The sequence below is a fragment of the Protobothrops mucrosquamatus genome, unplaced genomic scaffold, assembly GCF_001527695.2.
Source record: "Protobothrops mucrosquamatus isolate PMUCROS unplaced genomic scaffold, P.Mucros_1.0 scaffold408, whole genome shotgun sequence".
Taxonomy (NCBI): Eukaryota; Metazoa; Chordata; class Lepidosauria; order Squamata; family Viperidae; genus Protobothrops; species Protobothrops mucrosquamatus.
The window spans coordinates 1,156,952-1,177,799 of NW_015386738.1; the positions used below are offsets into that span (position 1 = coordinate 1,156,952).

A 20,848-nucleotide genomic window follows, 5' to 3' on the forward strand; every position below is an offset into this window, starting at 1 on the left:
TTCTTATATAATGTTTTTGTTTTATTTTCTCCCAAGTCTGTAGCAATGCATTCCTAACTATGTGTCTTTGAAAGTATTTGTGTATTTTGTATTTTTCGTCCCATAGGAAAGCATGCCACCCTGCTTGCAAGTCATGTCCTTCTATTGTTAAAACCCTAGTATTTTTCAAATCCATCCAATCTTTTAGCCAAGTTAAGCTTGATGCTTGGTAATATATTTCCCACTCTGGTAACGCCAATCCCCCTTTATCTTTCATATCTTGTAAGAGTTTTAATTTAATCCTGGGTTTTTTCCTTTGCCATATAAATTTGGTGACCAATTTATTTAATTCTTGAAAGAATGTTTTCTCTAATTTTATTGGAATAACTTGGAACAGAAATAATATTTTATTTTATCAATATCTTTTTGGATCCTGAGTTTGCCTTCTGGGGTGTTGGCTACTCCTGTCAGTTTGGTGTCATGTGAAAATTTGATGAGTTCCCCTTCAATTCCCTCATCTAAGTCATTTATGAAGATATTGAAGAATACTGGGCCTAAGGTGGAACATGGTGGTATACCACTGCTTACTTCTCTCCATGTGGATGTAGTACTAGTGAGGACTTCTCAATGTTCCAATATTTCAGTTCTATCAGCTGGCCACTGATCTCCTGGCTAGAGAGAGGCTACAAGCCTCTCCTGGTTCTTGCAAGGTTTTATGAAGCCAATCCTTGTGTGCAGAGCAGCAGCTTCAGGACAAGCTTTCCCTTGCTTTAACCCCCTCCCTGCCCTAGAAAGCCATACTTCTTCAATAAACAAACAAAAAAAAAAACTTCAGAGGGATGGACTTTTTAACCTCTCCCTCCCTCCAATTAGGTATAAAAATTAAACTCCTGCTGTCCAATCTCTATCCCTTTTAAAATGCTTAACTTGAGTTCAGGCTGAAGAGTAGAGGAATAGAAGCAAGGAAGCAGAGAAAATCTTTCTGCTGCCTTTTGCCTTGAGGAGTTGCAGAAAAAATTCAGTTCCAAAAGCTTAGCCAGCTATAGCATATGTGCAACAAAATGGGAGATGTTGGGTCCTTGAAAAGTTGTTTTGCTATTTGTGTGACTACCTGAAGAATCCAGGTAGGACTTAAAAGTGAGTTCTAGCTGGGTTTTAAAGGCAGTCAGAACAGTTTCTCTCCTGTTTTGCTGCATAAACAGCAAAATAAGATTTTTAAGGAACTGGCTTATTATGTTCCAGTTTTGCTGCGTATGTTGAGCTTTAGCTTAAACTTGCAGGGCTGAATTTTTTCTGCAGCTCCTCAAAGCAGAAAGCTACAGAAGGATTTTCTTTGCTTGTTCCTCTACTATTCAACCTGAAGTCAAGATAAGGTTTTTAAAAGGGATAGAGATTGGAGAGCAGAAATGGAGAGTAATTTTTGTATCTAATTGAGGAAGGAGAGGGGAAAAAGATTTTTTTTCTTTATTGAAGAACTGTGGCTTTCTGGGGGAGGGAGGAGGTTAAAGCAAGGGAAAGGTTTTGAGAAGCTTGTCGTAAAGCTGCTGCCTTTGTATGCATGCAAAGGATGGCTTCCTAAAGCCTAGCAAGAGCCAGGACAGCTTTGCAGCCTTCTGACAGCCAGCTGATTGGAGCAGAAGTTTGGAAAGCGGTTGCCATTTGTGCAAGGAATTGTTGGGGTAGTGAAAATGGCAGCTGCATCCAGGAGGCATGGGGAGTAGGCCCAAGTGCTATGGGGTCCCATTGGGGAGGGATGATGGAGAGGGTGGTTGAACATTCCCATTGTAAGGGCTAATGACTATGGGAGCACTGCAGTTGTCGTAAATTTGAAATGAGTAGGGTGTAGTTTTTGAGTTTTTGCATAGTCATTAAGTGGCCTGATGTTTTTCAAAGATTACCTGTATATTTAATCTTATGGCCTTTAATCATAGCACTATCAGAGTAAACTTTGGTGAGATCAGCAAAATAGTTTTTGAACTAAAGGCCAGAATTGGCTCTGTTGAATTTGCATTATATACATGCACTAATGCCCACTAGTGCCATGTCCTTTTCAGCTCCCCCCCCATCTGAATTCCTTGGGCATAGGTATATGATAAATGTTATGTTTGGAAGGAGAAAAAGATTGCAGCTCTGTATTTACTGAATAGGAGAACTGAATAGGACCTGCATACTTTAATACAGCAAATAGAGAGGAAGAAGAGAAGAAGTACATTAGTCTCCTTTTTTGTAGAAGGATTAGAACTGGGGCACAACATTATAGCTGGTCTTGATGAACAAAGCAGGGAAAGAACAATAGTACTTCATATTGAATAAGTGAGAAGCAAAGAAATCCAGGACCATCTCTTGTCGCCAATGCTGCTTGCCTGCTGCTTATAACTACCTACCGGTTTCATGGATTGACAGTGAGAATAAGGATTTAATCATAGCCAATCAGCAAATAAAAAAAATGGGAGAGAGGAATAAGAAAGTGATGCCATCTTTGAAACTAGCATTTATGCATGAGTCCTGAAATAGACAACTCACTTTTAAGATACATCTAGAAGATGTATTTTAAGTGCCCTATGTGACAGAATTTCTTCCCCTAAGCATGAGGAACATCTTAATATTGTGGTTTTCTAGCATCTCAGATTGCAATTTATTATTGTAATATTGGATGGACTGGTATAAATAGGTTAAAGAGTATCAGAGGAAGCACCCCATTGAGGATCTAATTTATTGAATCCATTGTTGAAAATGTCCAAACATCACTACTCAGTGAAATGAAAAGGATTCTATGAAGCAAACATTTAATTTGATAGAAAGTATCCTATATTCACAGGTATTGACCCTAACATGCAAGAAAGTTACCAAAGTATATAATTCATTGTTTCATTTTTTAATGCAAAATGAAGATTTTTATAAATGGAAAAAGAAAGTCCTAAAATATGCCAGCTTGGGAATTTTATTTCTGAATTGAAAACAAATTTTTAAATTCTCATTGTTCTGGCACAGTCCAAAGGGCTCACTTTCAACTATAAAGAAATAAATGGCTCTGTTCTTTTATGCTACTTTTTTAATGAAGTAGCCCAGAATTAAATATTTCTCTTTACATAGATATTTGTTTCTGTGTCTTTGCATTCAAAAATTAGATAGTGAGTGACATGGGAAGTTTGGGTGTCAATACTAATTTTATAATTTAGCTGACATTTTAAATCAGAGGTCCCCAACCTTTTGGGCATCAGGGACTGGTGGAGAGAGGTTTTTCCGCGGACCAGAGGGGCGTGGTTTTGTTTGTTGCCTGCATCTCACGGATGGGGCTTTGCTTGTTTGTATGGACCAGTTGCTGGCATGCTGTGGCCCAATACCAGTCCATGGACCGGGGGTTGGGGACCCCTGTTTTAGATTGTACCACCTTTAAATTAATCACTGATAGCTACTGTTTTATTGCTGCTTCTACTAGTTTTATAACTTCAACTGATTTTCCTGCAGTTTATTTATTATTTTCTTGATGTTGGAAATCACTTTAAATATAATGTCATTATAAACATGCATTTAAATATTTAAAATAAAACAAACCCTTTGCATTCCTCCATTTCTTTTTTTGCTTATGCATTTTCAGTTACTTGAAATGTTCAACTGAAATAGGATTGTTTTTAATTATATCTTTTGGCACTTCCACAATAAAAGAACTTACTGTTCAGAGCAAGGGACAAATGGCCATTAAAGAGGAAACTGGGCAAATTTATTGGATATGCTTCTCAGTGTAAAGGTAGCATGTGTGAGAATAAGTAATACAAATATGTTGCTGAGGTGAATAAGTACCATATTGAATTCTGCAGCGTAGCAAGTCAAGACAAACATCTTGATGTTCTTTCTTGTGCTTCAGAATGTCCCTCTTAGGAGTTCAGCTTGGTTTTTTTTCAAAGAGATTTTATTGTCCCAAAATGAATTGTAGCATTTTTATTGGCAAGTTTGGTTCTTGGATGTTAGTCAGGCAAATATTGCAGTGTTATTTAGAGAGAGAGAGAGAAATATTTTAGAATGTTTTGTTTTCCTAGATTTTTTTCATTTAAGTAAATGTATTTTACTGGATTGAAAAATAATTATTGCATAATATTTTTGATTAATCTTTTTTCTTCATCAGTATTTTTTAACTAGTTTAAAAATAAAATCTTCATTGTAAAAATCTAGCTTTTAAAGGTAAATATTCTGTTCAAAATTTGAGTTGTGAATCACTGATGATTCTAAAACCCTGACCACACAATCTTCATAAAAATCTTGTTGAGAATTTTGAGTAAATAAAACTTGTACTTCGTTTATAGAAAAAGTGATGTTATTGAAATGTCTTGTTACTTAATTTTAACAACTGATAGGATCCTGAAAGTTGAATCATGGCAGCTGGGCTTCTTCTTTGGTTTGAAACATTTCACTGCTTATCCAAGTACCTTCCTCAGTGTTTTAACCCATAGGATATTAAATCCAATATTCCATTTTTAATCGCATGAGTGGAGAAAGCAATAATGTTGCTGATCCTGAAACTCCTAGGAGAAACAAATTAGCTGGACCTTTCAGTTCATACCTAGATTGGCATGGAAGTACTTTGGTTTCCTAAAGAAGAATGTAGTGGGAGAGAAATAGAGAATACAACTTGTTGATACTCTGGATTTCTCAGTGATTTTTGATACGGCTAAGAGCAATAACCTTTTGGAGACTTGGTGCTGAACATTGGAGGTGCTACAGTGAAGGAAAAAATTAACTTGATCCCCTGCTGATTTTGTACATTTGCTCACTAACAAAGAAATGATCACTCTATAATTTTAATAGTAGGTTTATTTTAAGAGTGAGAGACAGAATAACAATAAAAAATCCAGAAAAATGCATTTCAAAAAAGTTATAAATTGATTTGCATTTTAATGAGTGAAATAAGTATTTGATCCCCTATCAGCAAGATTTCTGGTTCCCAGGTGTCTTTTATACAGGTAATGAGATGAGATTAGGAGCACTCCTTTTAAGCACTCCCCAATCTCAGCTTGTTACCTGTATAAAAGACACTTGTCCACAGAAGCAATCAATCAATCAGATTCCAAACTCTCCATATGACCAAGACCAAAGAGCTGTCCAAGGATGTCAGGGACAAGACTGTAGACCTACACAAGGCTAAAACGGGTTACAAGACTATCGTCAAGCAGCTTGGTGAGAAGGTGACAACAGTTGGTGCAATTATTCACAAATTGAAGAAACAAAATAACTGTCAATCTCCTTCGGTCTGGGGCTCCATGCAAGATCTCACCTCGTGGAGTTTCAGTGATCATGAGAACAGTGAGGAATCAGCTCAGAACTACATGGGAGGATCTTGTCAATGATCTCAAGGCAGCTGGGACATAGTCACCAAGAAAACAATTGGCAAAAACACACTATGCCATGAAGGACTGAAATCCTGCAGCGCCCACAAGTTCCTCCTGCTCAAGAAAGCACATGTACAGGCCTGTAGTTTGCCAATGAACATCTAAATGTTTTGCTAAGTCATGTTTTGCAGGGGTCAAATACCTATTTCATTCATTAAAATGCAAATCAATTCATAACTTTTTTGAAATGCATTTTTCTGGATTTTTTGTTGTTATTCTGTCTCTCACTGTTAAAATAAACCTACCATTAAAACTATAGATTGACCATTTCTTTGTCAGTGGGCAAACATACAAAATCAGTAGAGGATCAAATAATTTTTCCCTCGCTGTACTTCACTGTTAACTACTGTGAAACAATTATTATTATTTAGCATATGATGAGAATATGACAGAAGAAAAGTAAACATATATACATAGTCCATGTGATTATAAGCAAAACTTCCAAGAGGGTGGCCTCATAACTGGATGTCCAGTTCAGCTCTCTACGCGATTGCCTCTGGCATTGCTTCATGCAGATCTTCTAGAAAACAAGAGAATGCATGTTATGAGCAATCTTGCACAATATGTTTAATAGTTTGCAAATCAAATAGTTTGTAATCGCAACAAAGGAAATCTTTTCATTCCCATTGATATAGGACTGAAGCATTTCCAACAGTATCACACCTAATTCTGTTCAATTTTAACCAGACAAAGCAAGACAGGTCAAAACCAAGTGATTTAGTAGAGGGATCATTAATGGTCAAGCCCAAGAAGGTACCTTGGACTATTCCCGTATCCAGACATTCTCTGAGTTAAACTGGGTAGATGTTAAGTGAATAGCTGTTTTCCAAGCTGGTCTACAGGATTTCAATGTTGTGATATACTGTGCATTGTCCTAATGAATAGGGAGGGCCTCAGCATCCTTGGCCATAGCCGAATGAGAGTTTGTTGTCTTACAATGTGGGGCAATATGATATTGCTAAGTACAAGTAACTAGTGCACAGAAGTGGGATGCAATGTGCCAGAGATGATATGCATTGTCTAGCAGAGTTGGACATTGCTGTGGAATAAACCAAAGCCTAGGAGGTTAGCATCAGCACTCCAGGATGTTCCAGCCAGTCTGTTCAGTAAATAGTTGCGACTTTTCAATTTTGCAGCTGTTTTTTCCAGGTGTTGCTGGAAGGTTAGTGATCTGTCCAGTGTTACCCCCAGGTATTTCAGGGAATTATTGTATTGTAAAATACAGTTCTGGAACTTCACTGAAGGCTGGTAATTTATGTACATTTTGCTAAAGTGGAATGTGGCTGCTTCTGTTTTTGTTAGGTGGTCATCCAATTTTTGGAGATATTGAGAGAGGATGCCTTCTGCATCATTGAAGTTGATTCTTTGGATTATGAGATTGATATCATTGGCATAAATGAATTTCCGAGAAACAGTTCCAGGCAGATCATGGATGTAAAAAGAGCAGAGGATAGCACTGACCTTTGTGGAAGTCCATTATTCAACTTATGATATCTGTTTCTATTGAATTCTATAAAAATTGTAATAACCTGTTACTCAACCTGCTTTCCATCAAGGCAATGGTGTTAATACAAAGTACAAATCTTTATTACTTTGAGAAGTCCTTTTCTCATCATCATAGGCTGCTGAGAGGTCAAGAAAAACAAGAGAATTTTTTTCTTTTCCTTTGGAATCCATTCTCCAGGTAGAAAGTTAATCTAAGGACTTGATCACTACAATCGTGTTTGGGGTAAAATCCAGCTTGTTCAACTAGGATTACAGATTCTACTGCTAAGGTTGTTCTGTTTAACACAAGTCTTTTTAAAAGTTTTTAGGTGACACATAGAAGAGCAATTGCCCTGTAACTTTCGGGAGCTTTAGGATCCTTCCCTGATTTCAAAATTGCAATATTTTTGGTCTTCTTGAATATAGGAGACAGCCATCCTGAGTATAGTATGAAACTAAAAAAGGAGGCAAGACATTGTTTAATTGCTGGTCCACAGTTCTTCAGTAGTTCTTGGTACATGGCATCAAATCCTGTAGCTTTTTTTTTTTTTGTAAAGAATCCAGTCCCCTCTACACTTCTGGTGTAAATGAGTGTGAGTATAAAGCATGTAGTAGAAGGTCCTGCCTCAGTAATCTAAGTTCAGATCTAATTTGTCTGGTGAATTTTGTATGTCTTGTTGTCCTTGAAGTAGAAATAATATGGTTCACTATGGATTCCACACTGATGGTAGAATGTTTTCTGCAGTGCTTTTTTTTGTAAAAACAAAAAAAAGGTGCCGGAACTCACACATGTCATACAACCCGCCTTGCCTACCCTACAAAGTTCCATCCAAAAAAGGTGCTGGAACTCCATTCTGGGCGTTCTATGACAAAAAAAAGCCCTGGTTTTCTGGATGGTACAGATGATGAGTCCAATTTTTGGATGAGGGACCAGGTTTTCCTATTAGAGGGATAAAGTTTAGATTTTCTACAATCCTGGATTATTTCTTTTTTCTAGCTCTCTCCAGAGACATTGGCAATTCAGTTGCTTTCTCCAGATTACTGTCCTGTTCAAACTCATTGCACAAGTGACTTATTTCCTCACTCCATCCAGAGACATAATATTTATGGTGGCCTCTGGGAATGTTTCTTTTAGCTACAGATTTAATTAAGCTAACAAACCTGTCACAGTTCTTAGGGATTGCTTTGACCCATCCAATATAGCATCAGTTCGCTTGGCAGAAGTATTCTGTTTTTGGAAGTTCCAATGAGGTTTAGGAGTGGATCTAATTACTGGGGTCTGGAGTCCTATTCTGTAGATTATAGACCTATGCTGACTGTGAAACAGTCAAAAGAAGGTGTTGGTACATACTGCTTGAATACTGGGAAATGTTCTGCATCATGCTGGAAAAATACATATTGTTTTTCTTACTTAATATATACTTGAGGCTTTTGCAAAAGTTCATGAGTTTGGAGCCCACTAGCACTAGTACCCATGACATTGGCAATATTTCTGTTTCCTGCAAATTTGGATCTAGTAGAATAAACTGTAGCAACATTTGGAGAAAAGAAATTGTTTGTTATGGATTTATTGGATTTTTGAATAGGCTTGCATCAGTCTAAGAATAGATATTCCTGGATTTAGCACTAATGCTGGGCAGCCACATAATATCTGTGGAAGGAAACCCTTTCATTAATTTGGGTTGATACCAGGAGAAAGACCAGGGATCAGTGTCACATTATTTTTGTCATTGACTCTGTTTGATGTTGTTTTCAATGGCAATTGGGAGTGTGGTCATAAAACACAATATCATGTTTAGTGATAGCATGTCAGGTTTTGTGCTACCATAAGGCACAATGCCATTTAATAACTAAAAGGTTGGCATTCCTTGTTGTAACCCCATGCCTGCATGGATTATTAAGCGGGAAGAAGTGGGAGGTAAAGAACATGGGAATGGGGAGCTGGGGAGCAACGACAGCAGGTGGGCTCTGGAGACGGGGGTACTACAGAGTATATTTCTCAGAGATTTATAGGGGGAGGCTGGGAGAAAAAGCAGTAGGAATGACTTATGAGAGCGAATTGTTGCCTACCAACTTCTTCATTGACTTTTCTTTGAGAAGTTGGTAGGGAAGGTTGCAAATGGTTATCGTGTGACTGCAGCTTACTTTAATGTAATTGCAAGATGGGTACCTGGATCATGATGACATGACCCAACTGCAGCAGCGGCAAATTGTAGACTAGTCACAATTTCCCCTTTTTCAGTTCTGTCAATATAGTGTTCATATATCTTACATCTGACACAGTTGTGGTTGAGAATATAATACACTGCTGAAGACATTTTTACTCTCCTGTATATAGGGATAATGGAGGCAATAACCGAGCACACAAAAATCTTAAACTAATTTTATTTCTATGCACTTCTGCAACTTATGAAGATCTCTTTTTAATTCTGTCTCTCATAACAGTCTGGTTATATTGAACCAATTAGTAATGGCTGGTTCTGTTGATCTTTTTAAAAACATTTCTGGGGAGTATTATAATTTGAAAAAGACACAAAAATACAGGTAATCCCCAGGTACAAACATTAATTTAGTGAGTTTTCACAAAAATGAATTTATTCAGGAAGAGTATTTACATTAGAAATTCAAAATTGCAAGCAAAAAGAGGCCTCTGTAACCATGTGACTTGGATTCAGTTATTGCTGCAGAAACCCGGTCGGTTACGAATGCAATTTCCTGAAGCCAGAAAGGTGTTGGTTTTTTTCCCCTAGTCACATGGCCAAACGAGCTGAGCCAGCATCGGTTTGCTTTTGCTTTTTTGGTGCTGCATGGACAATCTGCAGCTGCCTGGGCTTGAGGACTGCTTCTGTAAGTATTTTAATTTTATTTTTTTTTGGTTACTCCATAGCAGTGATGGCGAACCTTTTAGAGACTGACTGCAACCCAAAACCCAATTATTTATCGCCGGGTGCCAGTTGGGCGTGGCCACTGGGTAGGCGTGGCTGTGGTAGTCATGGCTGACTGGGTGGGTGTGGCCAAGATAGACATGGTCACCTCGATGTTGCTCGTGGGGAGGAATACCTGTGGGGGCCGGGCAGGATTGGGGGAGATCCAGGGGGTCTCTGGCAGCTGGGACAGTGGGCAGGAGGCTCATCCTGCAGGGTGATGTGAGGCAAGGTGAGGCAGGGTGGGGGTGCCATTGTCGCAGGGCAAGGTGATGCAGGGGCTGGGGCGGCTGCTGCCTGACACCATCAGCCCCCGCACACACAGGCCAGCGAGCACATGGGGGCCAACAGTGTCCGTCAGCAGCCACAGCCTGCCGGCCCCTCGACCGGCGCACTCTGGAGCTCCGCAGCCTGCCGCTAGCAGTTCAGAGAAGCCTCCTCTGAGCTGAACGCCAGCCAACAGCTAAGGAGGTGATGCAGTTGGTCGTGCCCAGGAAAAGGAGAGCATGCAAGGCCAGGAGGAATGGGACGGGGGGAGGGAAGCCAGCCATGCTGGGATGCATCCGGCCACGTGGGACTTCAGCGAGTTAGCGGGCAGCTAGTTGAAGAGGGACAGTTGCCATCTTCGGGGCATGGCACGCATACCCACAGAAAGGGCTCTGAGTGCCACCTCTGGCACGCGTGTCATAGGTTCGCCACCACTACTCTATAGTAACCAACTATTTTTTAAGCACTCCTATTTTGCAAAATATTGTGTTTGTAAATACAGTACTTTGCAAAGATAAAGTTTATTTGCATTCGCCTTGAAACTCTTGTAGAAATGCTAGCCAGCATCTACACAAAGCATTCTATAACGTTGTGTTTACTTGCTTTTATTTTGGAGAATTGTGTATATTACTGTATTTGTAGGTTTTAAATTTAAATTACCTCCAGAAGTTTTGGGTGTCCCATCACTGGAAGCTTTTAAGAAGAGATTGGATAGGCATTTATCAGAAATACTCTGTTGTGAGAGAAGTGGGTTAGACTAGATCAGCGGTTCTCAACCTATGGGTCGCGACCCCATTTGGGGTCGATCGACCATTTCATGGGGGTCGCCAAGCAAGGCTGTCCGCCATTTTTTTCTCCTTTTCCGGCGGGTGCCTTACCTCCCTTGAGCTGGGCCAGCTGGTGGTCGGCCTGCTCCGTCTCTGCTGCTTGCCAGCTACGCCTCGGCCAGCGCAGGGGGTGGAACCACGCATGCGCAGCGCTCCCGGGCAGGGAAAGTCCTCAACTTACGACCGGTTGGGTAGTCCCCGACTTACGAGCAGTTTAGTCCTCGACTTACTACCGGTTTAGTCCTCGACTTACGACCGGTTTAGTCCTTGACTTACGACCGGTTGGGGTTGCGGCATTAAAAAGATTGAGAACCACTGGACTAGATGACCTCAAGGTCCCTTCCATCTCTGGTACTGTTGCAAACCGAGAGTTTGCAAATTCCTTCCCATCTCCCTCTTTGTGCCTGGCTGGAGACTTTTAAGCTAATTAGTGGTAAGTGGTTTTTTTAAAAGCACTTGCTCTAGGCAATTGAAAATGCTTGTGCTAATTAGCAGCAATAGCTGCAAGCCCTCCTTGGAGGCAATTTAATTCCTGAGTCGGCTGTATGGGAAAAAGCTGATGGGCAGCCGGTGGAAAAGCCTCTCAGTTCAATTAATGGGGTAGCAATCAATTAACAAATCAGAGGAATAGTAAGTCAGAACATTGTTCATTTAATAACCCATTTGATTCAATTAGTAAATTTGATTTTAAAAATTTGAAAAATTGAGTCTGATCCATTTGATAATTTTTTTGACTTATGTACCTAATGGGCAGTCTCCATTAGATTCGTACTCCGAGGACTACCTGTACACACACACACACACTATATATGTGTGTGTGTGCATGTGTGTGTGTGTATGTATGTATCTCTATGTGTGTGTGTGTATAATAATTATGATATATAGTTACTATGGTTTGAAAGTCCTTAAAAAAGTTATTTTATCTTTTCAAAACAGGAAATGAATCTGTGACAATATCCTCAACAGGAACTCTTTTATTCCAACATTTCAAATCTTACATGAGTGGAATTTACACATGTTCCCTAGTGTTTAAGCCTACAACTGAGCAAGAAGAAAAAAGCTATTTAATTAAATACGTTATTTACGGTAAGATGAATAACTATCCTTTTTTTTGTTTTTCAGTGTTTAGTTTTTTTGTCAGAATTATATAATGAAATTCACTACATAGTTAAATGTTGCTGCAATTAATCTGTAACCAGCTAAATCAGAACAATTGGCATTTAAATATCCTTGGTACAGAATATATACATATCGATTTTCCTGTAGTCTTTTTCTTCTTTTAAAAAAAGTAGCAAGCTCTAAGTAGAAAAATAACATCTAATTAATAGCTGGAATATTGGGGATAAGCAGAATGTTCTGCTTAAGGGTAAGTTTAAACTACTTGGAATAAAACTGAATTCCAGAATTTTTTCTCAAGCTTCAAAAAAAGCATCCTGTGATCCAGAGTTTTCTCTCAAGTTTGGATTAAAGTGAGGTAATTTCTTCTGTATTTGCAAATGTTTCAATATTCTGTGGTTGGTTTTATTAAAACATTCCTTGAAGCCATGACCTTAAAACATGCGTGATTTCGACTTCCGGTTCCGGAACGCGGCAACGCCGGTCGTGCCTAGAGACTTGTCTCCACTCCGTCCGGAGTTTCCTTGCTGGCTTGCTGGTAGATAGGGAGGGCGGCAGCTCCCTCTGAGTCTCCAGCTATCTCCTTAGGGCCAACGGAGCAAAGATAGGCCTGCAAGATGGCCGATCACCCTGCTGCACCAGCCGAAAGTCACGTCGTCATCTAAACGTTAAAGACCCACCGCGGATGATCCGGGTGAGACCCCTTTTGTTCCTCCCCACACCCCATGCTGTTTTTGCCTGTAGAAGCTGTTTGTGGTATTATTTCCCCGTCTGGAGAAAGCGGCTTTGGTAATCGTGGGAACAAACGCGTTTTATAAAAGGACAGAAAAAATAAATCAATATTTATTTAAAGACTACATTCTATCTCTATTTACATTGCTACAGAAAAAACTTTTTTGTGTTTTTGGGAGCGGTATTATATCGGCAGAGTATTTCTTCTTCTATTCTTCCTTTAAAAAATAGAAAAAAGGGGAAAAATGGCGTTTGAAGAAGTCTTTTTAGCCCACTGAGGACACTCACTGGTCAAAAGTTAATATTGGATTGTTGTCTATTTTGAGATTAGATGGTTTTGGCCTTCAAACTGTTTTTCAAGAGAAAAGATAATCTGAGCTAGCTGTGTGATCTGTGGGGGTGGATAATGTTCAATTCTAACTTTCACTAAAAAGGAAAAGGATTTTTCTTCAACTATTGCTAAAATGGAGAAGCCTCAATCACACTTAAACTGTAAACTTATACTGGAAAAGATCTATGAGGCCAAAGAAAAAATATGTACTACAATAAAAGAGGCTACTGCAGAACTAAGAGCCAGAATCTCTACTTTAAAACTTAAAACTGACTCTCAGATTGCACTTGACTACTTCACAAAACAGATTATACAAGAAGAGGACTTAATTGAGGATAAAGAGAATTTTATTTCGCCCTACAAGCAAGATCAGGAAAAGCAAAGACTGGATTTTGAACTTTTGAAACAACGAGGCCCTATGGACAAGAGAAATAGAGGACCAAATCAGAGATCAAGATGGCCTACATCGAATCAAGTGACACTACAAGCAACAAAAAGAGATCCATCCTCTGGAAGGGAAGCCTTGTTATGGAAACCTACCTGGCAAACGAGGAAAGCTAGAATAAGATTGAAAAATGAAAATTAAAATTTCTTAAATTGGATTAAAGGCAACCTAGAATTGTGGACTGATGTAAGGACTGAGATCATGAGTTTGAAGTAAAAAGATGTTTTAGAGTTGGAGTGAATTAATAATTAATTGAATGTTAATTAAATAAGATGACTTGTTTGTTCTATAACATGGATGTTTAGCTGTGATAATTAACTGGTTGAAATTTATACTCTACTTAATGGATTGAAATGATTTGAGGTTTGATATTAATCTGTCAGATCAAAGAGATTGATTAATTGAAGGATACGTATAGAATAGATTGATAAATATATACATTTAGATGTGTTTAGAATAGATTAATATTTTGCTTAAAAATGAGATATTTTTTTATATAATGGATTAAAGGCAATTTAGAATATTAAGAATGCTTTTTTCAGAATGCTAGGTTTAGTTTTATGAAAATTATGATGTAATGAAATGATGAAAACTGAAGAGATGTTTTAGATTTGAAGTGAATTATTAGTTAATTGAAATTTAATAAGATGATATGATTTTTTGATGATATGGACGTTATTAGTTATGATAATTAACTGGAGACTTGAATTCTGTTTATTGAAATGACATGATTTAAGGCAGTGGTTCTCAACCTTTTTAATGCCGCGACCCCAACCGGTCATAAGTCGAGGACTAAACCGGTCGTAAGTCGAGGACTAAACTGGTCGTAAGTCGAGGACTAAACCAGTATAAGTCGAGGACTTTCCCTGCCCGGGAGCGCCGCGCATGCGTGGTTCTGCCCCCTGCGCCGGCTGAGGTGTAGCTGGCAAGCGGCAGAGACGGAGCAGGCCGACCACCAGCTGGCCCAGCCCAAGGGAGGTAAGGCACCTGCCGGAAAAGGGGAAAAAAAATGGCGGACAAAAAAAATGGCGGACAGCCTTGCTTGGCAACCCCCATGAAATGGTCGATCGACCCCAAATGGGGTCCCGACCCACATGTTGAGAACCACTGATTTAAGGTATGATACTATCTTTTTAGCTTGAAGGGATTGATTAATTGTTGGATTTGATAGGTACAGGATCGATTAATATTTTACTCCAAATAAGGGAGATTAATGGAAGAAGAAGTAAATAAGAACTTGATAAAATTAAGAAAGTAGAACATACGTGGAAGGGATATTTGAATTAAAAATGTTTTTAATTAAAGTTAATTTGATTATGGTATTGTAAATTAATGAAGCTTAAAAACAGGTTCAGGTTGAATAAATTTAAGCTAGAATTGGATATTTTAAATATACTATGCTATTTGAGAGAAAAAGAGAGGGAATACTTGATGTGTTGATTGTATTATGTATATATGTTTTGTTTTAGGATGTTTGATTACCCCAGCACCACAGCGTGTCCTGAATATGTTGTTTTAAGAAACTAAAAAACCAATAAAATTTGTTTAAAAAAAACCATGCATGATTTCAGTCTTTGCTGTCACTGGCTTCACTGCCACTGATAGTTAAACATATTTCAAATACTGAGAAATATTTTGGAGGTAAGAAAAATAATGCTGCCTCCCTGATAAAATATTTCCTAGGTAGTTTGAGTTTATTCATTGTGTTCAATTGTGTTGTGTTGTTTCCCCTTTTGGGAGGAAGGGTAGGTTGACCAATAACTGGCACTCACATTTGCCATATCCATTCTGTGGTTGTAGAATGAAAAAGGAAAGTTTAGTGTCAAGTTGCCATTATTCCATATGACAGAACATACAAAATAATTTTTTATTAGGCTTGAAACCGCTTAAAACAGTCTGACAAAACAATGTTTAATTCTTTGTTTAATATCAACTTTGAAACAAAATTTGGGCATCCTATTCAATATTGCATAGTAATATACTGTAAACATAGTGCATTATAAAATCAAACTACCTTTCTTTAAAATATTTTTTCCCTTTAGAGTATTACTTAGAAAATATTTTCATTCTATACTAGAGAATTAAGAATTCACAGCAAAAGTTGTTCTGCAGTCGGATTCGGGTAGAATAATCTTAGGCAATAAACATAATGTGAATATGTTATTTGTCTGCACATTTCCTCTTTAAGCTGCTCCTTTCCCAAAAACCTGTAGCTTATTTGCGTTGAGGTATATTTCAAATAGTTTCTTATTACATCAGGATAATTAAATTAGTTTAATTCCTCTTCCTAGACTTTCAGATTTTAGTTAGTAAAGATTAATTAAATAATAGTTTGTCAGCCCAACTTGGTTGATGAAATCAGCTCCACAGAAAGTCTAAAACTATTTTTATTGAGATTGGTTAAACTGTAATTATGAAGTTATGCAAGTCTGATTGTATGGTGCCTTCTTTCTTATACTCTAGTGCACGAGTGTCAAACTTGCTGCGTCATGTGACATGTCACGACGTATCGCAACTTTTTTTGCATTGCCGGAGCTGGGATGGGCGCAGTATCTGCATGATGCAATCGGCCCACAGGCTGACAGTTTGACACACCTGCTGTAGTGACTTAAGGAGGTGTCTCTGACACACTTCTAAACATTAAGTGGACATTGTGGACATAGAAAATGTTTCACCACTTGTCTTGACAGCAGAGGTTACATATTTCAGTTCATGTCCTTTATCATGCTCTCTACAGTTTCTGGATTGGATAGAAATGGAAATTGTAGCTTAAATAAACTATGTATCAAATGGTGTATTGAAAGACAATAAAATAGGTTTCAACAAGGCCTAAGTCTTAAAATATTGTATCTTGATCATGATATAATATGATTTATTTTTACTAAGCTTTTTTCTGTGTATGCATGGGTTGAATCGATCCAACTGATAGAATTGTTTCCTTTGTTTTAAGTGAAATGTTATTGAGCCCTAATTATTTTAAAATGATATATCAATTAACAATGCAAAAAGTATCTTAATTTCATAGAAACATTTAATTATTTATACATTACGATTAGATTAATCTCAGAGGGTAATATTTGCTGTGATAGCACTTTCTTTTTTATTTTCCATATTCTATAGAGCAGGAATCCCCAACCCCCGGGCCACACCTCACTATAGGGCCTTGAGCCCTTTGGAATTGGGCTGCGGGAGTGGCAGGTGAGCGTTTGTGCGCACATGCATTTCCACTTACGTGAGCAGTAGCCAGACACATACATGCACAAATGGAGCTACGCATGTAAGTTTGCCTGCCTCTCGCACAGAATCCCCAGCCGGAATGGTTGAGCAACTCTGCTGTACAGGCCTTCTTTGTTATGTAAAGTTGTTTCTCAAATTTGGGTCTTGCTTTACGCAGTTTGGGGAAATGCAGTAGCTCAGTGGTTAAGATGTTGGCCTTGTTCGCTGGAAAAGCAAGGCAGCCCAGGTTTGAGATCAGAATTCCATCCGAAAGGGGGAGCTCCCCTCAAAGCCCCAGTTCCTGCCAACCTAGCAGTTTGAAATCATGCAAATCTGAATATATAAATAGTTAGCACTTCAGTGGGAAGGTAACAGTGCTCTGTGATATAATGCTGGCCACATGATTGCAGAAATGTCTTCAGACAGCACTGGCTCAGTGGTCTTGAAACGGAGATGAGCACCACCCTCTATAGTTGGCAACGACTAGTGGAATAAAATCAGTTGGGACATGTTTATTTTTGGCCAGTTCTTAATCTTAGAAATATTAATTGATATTATTATAGAGATTGCAGTGAAATTAAGCTCTGTAGCAGAACCATTAAACAGATCTATCTCTTTGGAAAATTAGAGCATCTATGCTCACTGAGTCATTTTTTTAGAAGGAATTTTTGAAAGTAGGGGCAATTTTTAATTTCTTTGGTTCTGGTAAAACATTTAAAAGAAATATCATGGATAAGCTACATCAGGCATTATTTATCCTACTCTCCAGTGTCAATGAAAATATTTACATTTGCTGTTGTAAAAATTGGATACTAGAGGGAATTAACCATTACAGTTGAAAGAGAAAAACACTGTAACATAATTACAGATTGAAGCAAAATACTGTAACATGGGACATACTGAAAGAGGTTTTTTTGAATAATGGATCCAGAAGATAATTTGTATAATTGTCAGAAGAAAAAGAAGGAATATAAAGTTGGTTTATTTGATCAAATTTGAAATAGATATATTGCTATCTACAGTGACCCTAAATGGACTCCTGCTGAGATCAGGACTGAAATGCTTTATGGATTTGTTTATAGAAAAGAAATGAGATATGGGAAAGGAGATTATTTGTTGCATTATAAAAGAAAGTGACAGGTTACTAAAATTGCTTATACTTGTTATGAGAAAAGTTGGAAATAATTTTTTTATATGTTTCTCTTTTTATATTATAATCTTATTTTTCTTTTGTATTTCTCTATTTGTTTTATGCATCTTCTACTCTATTTTTTCAGCATGTAGTAGTTTTTGCTGTTGAAATTATACTCTTTAATAAATGTTATATATGCAATATATGAATTGTGTGAATGTGCTGTTTGTAGTTATTTGATCTATATTTGCTTCTTTTCTTTATTTTAATTTGAAAATAACGGTCTTCTTTTAATGGGGTATGCTACTATTAATGTATACTAATGTGGCAGTCCCCCTAAGCCCTTTTTGAATCATATGAATCTTTTCCTATGAAACAATAGTCACTTATTGACCGATTAATCTTGTGACCTTATCAATAAAATAAAATACAAAGTCTAATTCCAGAATAAAGTAGATAGGAAATACAGTGATAAAATACATATGTAGTCATAGTCAGTAATCAGATAAATCTCCCTTTCAGGGCACATCAGTTTGCTTAGTGTACCAGGTTCTTGGAACCATTGCCTTAGTTATAAACTTAGCAATTTTACGTAAATATGTACATCTGATCTCAGGAAGAAACATGACACTCTATGGTTCAGGTCCCAATGGGCTGTTCTTTCCAATAAGCCTAGTGGGGGCATAGTTGAATAAACTATGAGAAATATTTTCAATGGCTAGGGTACTGCATATACAGGTTTTCTCATAATATGGGAAGTGGTGGAAACACCCATATTTGGCCATGGAGTCCAGCAACTCAAATTTTGTTCTGGGATAGGCCATTCTTAAATTTTTTGTCAATTTCACTGACAGGTATTTTTCTGGTTGAAAAGTACTTTTATTTTAGTCAGCCAACTTACTTCCATGACTAAATGTATTTTTTCAATTTTGATCTGCCTACTTTAAGCCAGTAATTTTACTAATATACAATCCATGATAATAAAAAAATAAAGAAAATTAAATATCTAGATCTCAACTTCAAAAATGCATGAGTTATTTTTAATCATGAAATCATTACTTTTTTTTTTTTTAAGAAATTTTATTTATTTTTTCCATCATAAAAAACAATCATAAGTAAACACAATAACCAATCAATAACCCCCCCCCCGAACTTCCCAAACCTAATCCCAGGATAATATTCATATAAAAGTAAACAAATACTAATATCTCTAACTCCACAAAATATCTTAATCTACAAGAAAAGATAGAAGTGAACAAACTTAAAGAAATCTAGAAACCTAAATTATATTCTACCACTCTATGTTTCTTTTGAATATAAACAATCCATATTCTCCATATTGATAAAAATTGTTCATTCGAATGGTTCTTCAAGTAAGCCGATCTTTGCCATTTCAGCAAGATACGAAACTTTCAATCTCCAATGAAATCATTACTCTTGTGATTTTTGAACAATGAACAGTATTTTAACAGTGGTTGGATAAAATTTTATCTGCTGTTCAAAAGAAAAAGATCCCACAGGAGAATTCCAACTACTTGATTATACCTAAAGTAGCAGCTTAGTTTCCGAGTATAATATTCTAGGGGATGGTATTTTTTTTCCTTTGGTGCAATTAATTCTTGTTTAAAAAATAAATTCAGTAATTTTAAATCTTAATCTTGGTATCTTGGTTTTGTTTGAATCTAAACTTTTTTTTCTGCAGCTTATTCTGATCCTAACTTTTACTATGAGTTTACAGCACGATATCATTCAGCTCCCTGCAATAGTATCTATAATACTTCTTTTGAAAAGAAGCTGCTTCAGATACTGGCCAAGCTTGTTGTGGAGCTAGCTTGTGAGGTTTCAATACAAAAATCTGAATGCCATCATGTAAAAATGCAAAGAGCTGGAATGCAAAATGAGCTATTCTTCACTTTTAAAGGTAAGACTAGTTTGAAGAGTTGTTCATTGATGCGTGTTTTTCATGATATGTTGAAAACTATTTTTGTCCCATGCATTAAAGGTTTATCTGACAGAAGTTATGTAAAAGTAATTGAGATGTTAATTGATAATGTGCAATGAAATAATTTGACAGCTTGCTGGTTTAGTAAATGACCAGATCATTTTAATTATATATTAAGAAAGTATATTATGATTGAAATAATGATTTCAGCAGAGTCCTGTTTTTTTGATTTTGTAGATATTTGCAATAATAAAACATAATTCAGTATTACAGGTAATCTCCGAATTGCGAGCGTTCCCTTATTGAACATTTGAAGTTATGCGATAAGAGCCTCCTAGTGCTTACAGAGACAGTCCCGAAATTACGAGTGTTGCTGCACCACGGCAGTCATTCACACTTACGAATGACCACAGTAGCACTGTAACATTCACCCTGGCTATTCCCTCCCTCCTACCACCCCAGGTCACCCTAGGCAGTAGGCTTTGCGAAGATTGAGATCCTTTGCTTTCTTGGCTGCTCCAGCCCGTCAGTGTGTTCGCAGACAATGGAGGCCTAAAGTAATGCAAGATCACATGAGATCAGTAGCACGAGATCTCATGCTACTGATCTCGCGTGATCTCATGGTACTTTAAGCCTCTGTTCTCTGCAATAGAGAATGGAACCAAAGCTGGGGGCGCTTCCCTGTGCCTCTGAAGGCCTGATCCGGGCATTGGAGGGCTTTTCCAGGCTGCTGCTGCCCAGAAATAAGGCCGGGGGATGCCTCAGCATGCCTCTGGAAGTCCAATCCAGGCCTCTGAGGCCTCCTCCAGGCCTCTGAGGCCCAGAACAGACTTCTGGAAATGGTGTCCACATACTTGTGCAGGTCCATTCTGGGCCTAGGAGGCCTCCTATGCACCTCCCAGGTTCAGAACGGAGGCGGGGAGAGGCCTTTGCATGCCTCTGCAGGTCTGTTCTGGGCTTGGGAGGCCTCCTAGAGGCCTCCCAGGTCCAGAACAGACTTCCACGCACGTCCGCAGGTCTGTTCTTGGCCTGGGAGGCCTCCTACAGGGGAGGGAGCATAAGGTATCT

The 20,848-nt window shown here is 38.0% G+C and overlaps 1 protein-coding gene across 1 annotated transcript in view; it reads left to right on the top strand.

Annotated features, from left to right (window-relative positions):
• Positions 1 to 20,848, top strand: part of ZPBP (zona pellucida binding protein) — an 87,142-nt gene that overhangs the window by 39,328 nt on the left and 26,966 nt on the right. The window contains exons 3-4 of the mRNA XM_015816172.1: positions 11,803 to 11,952; positions 19,541 to 19,759. Of these exons, the coding sequence (XP_015671658.1) occupies positions 11,803 to 11,952; positions 19,541 to 19,759 (369 nt within the window). The remainder of the gene's footprint in view (positions 1 to 11,802; positions 11,953 to 19,540; positions 19,760 to 20,848) is intronic.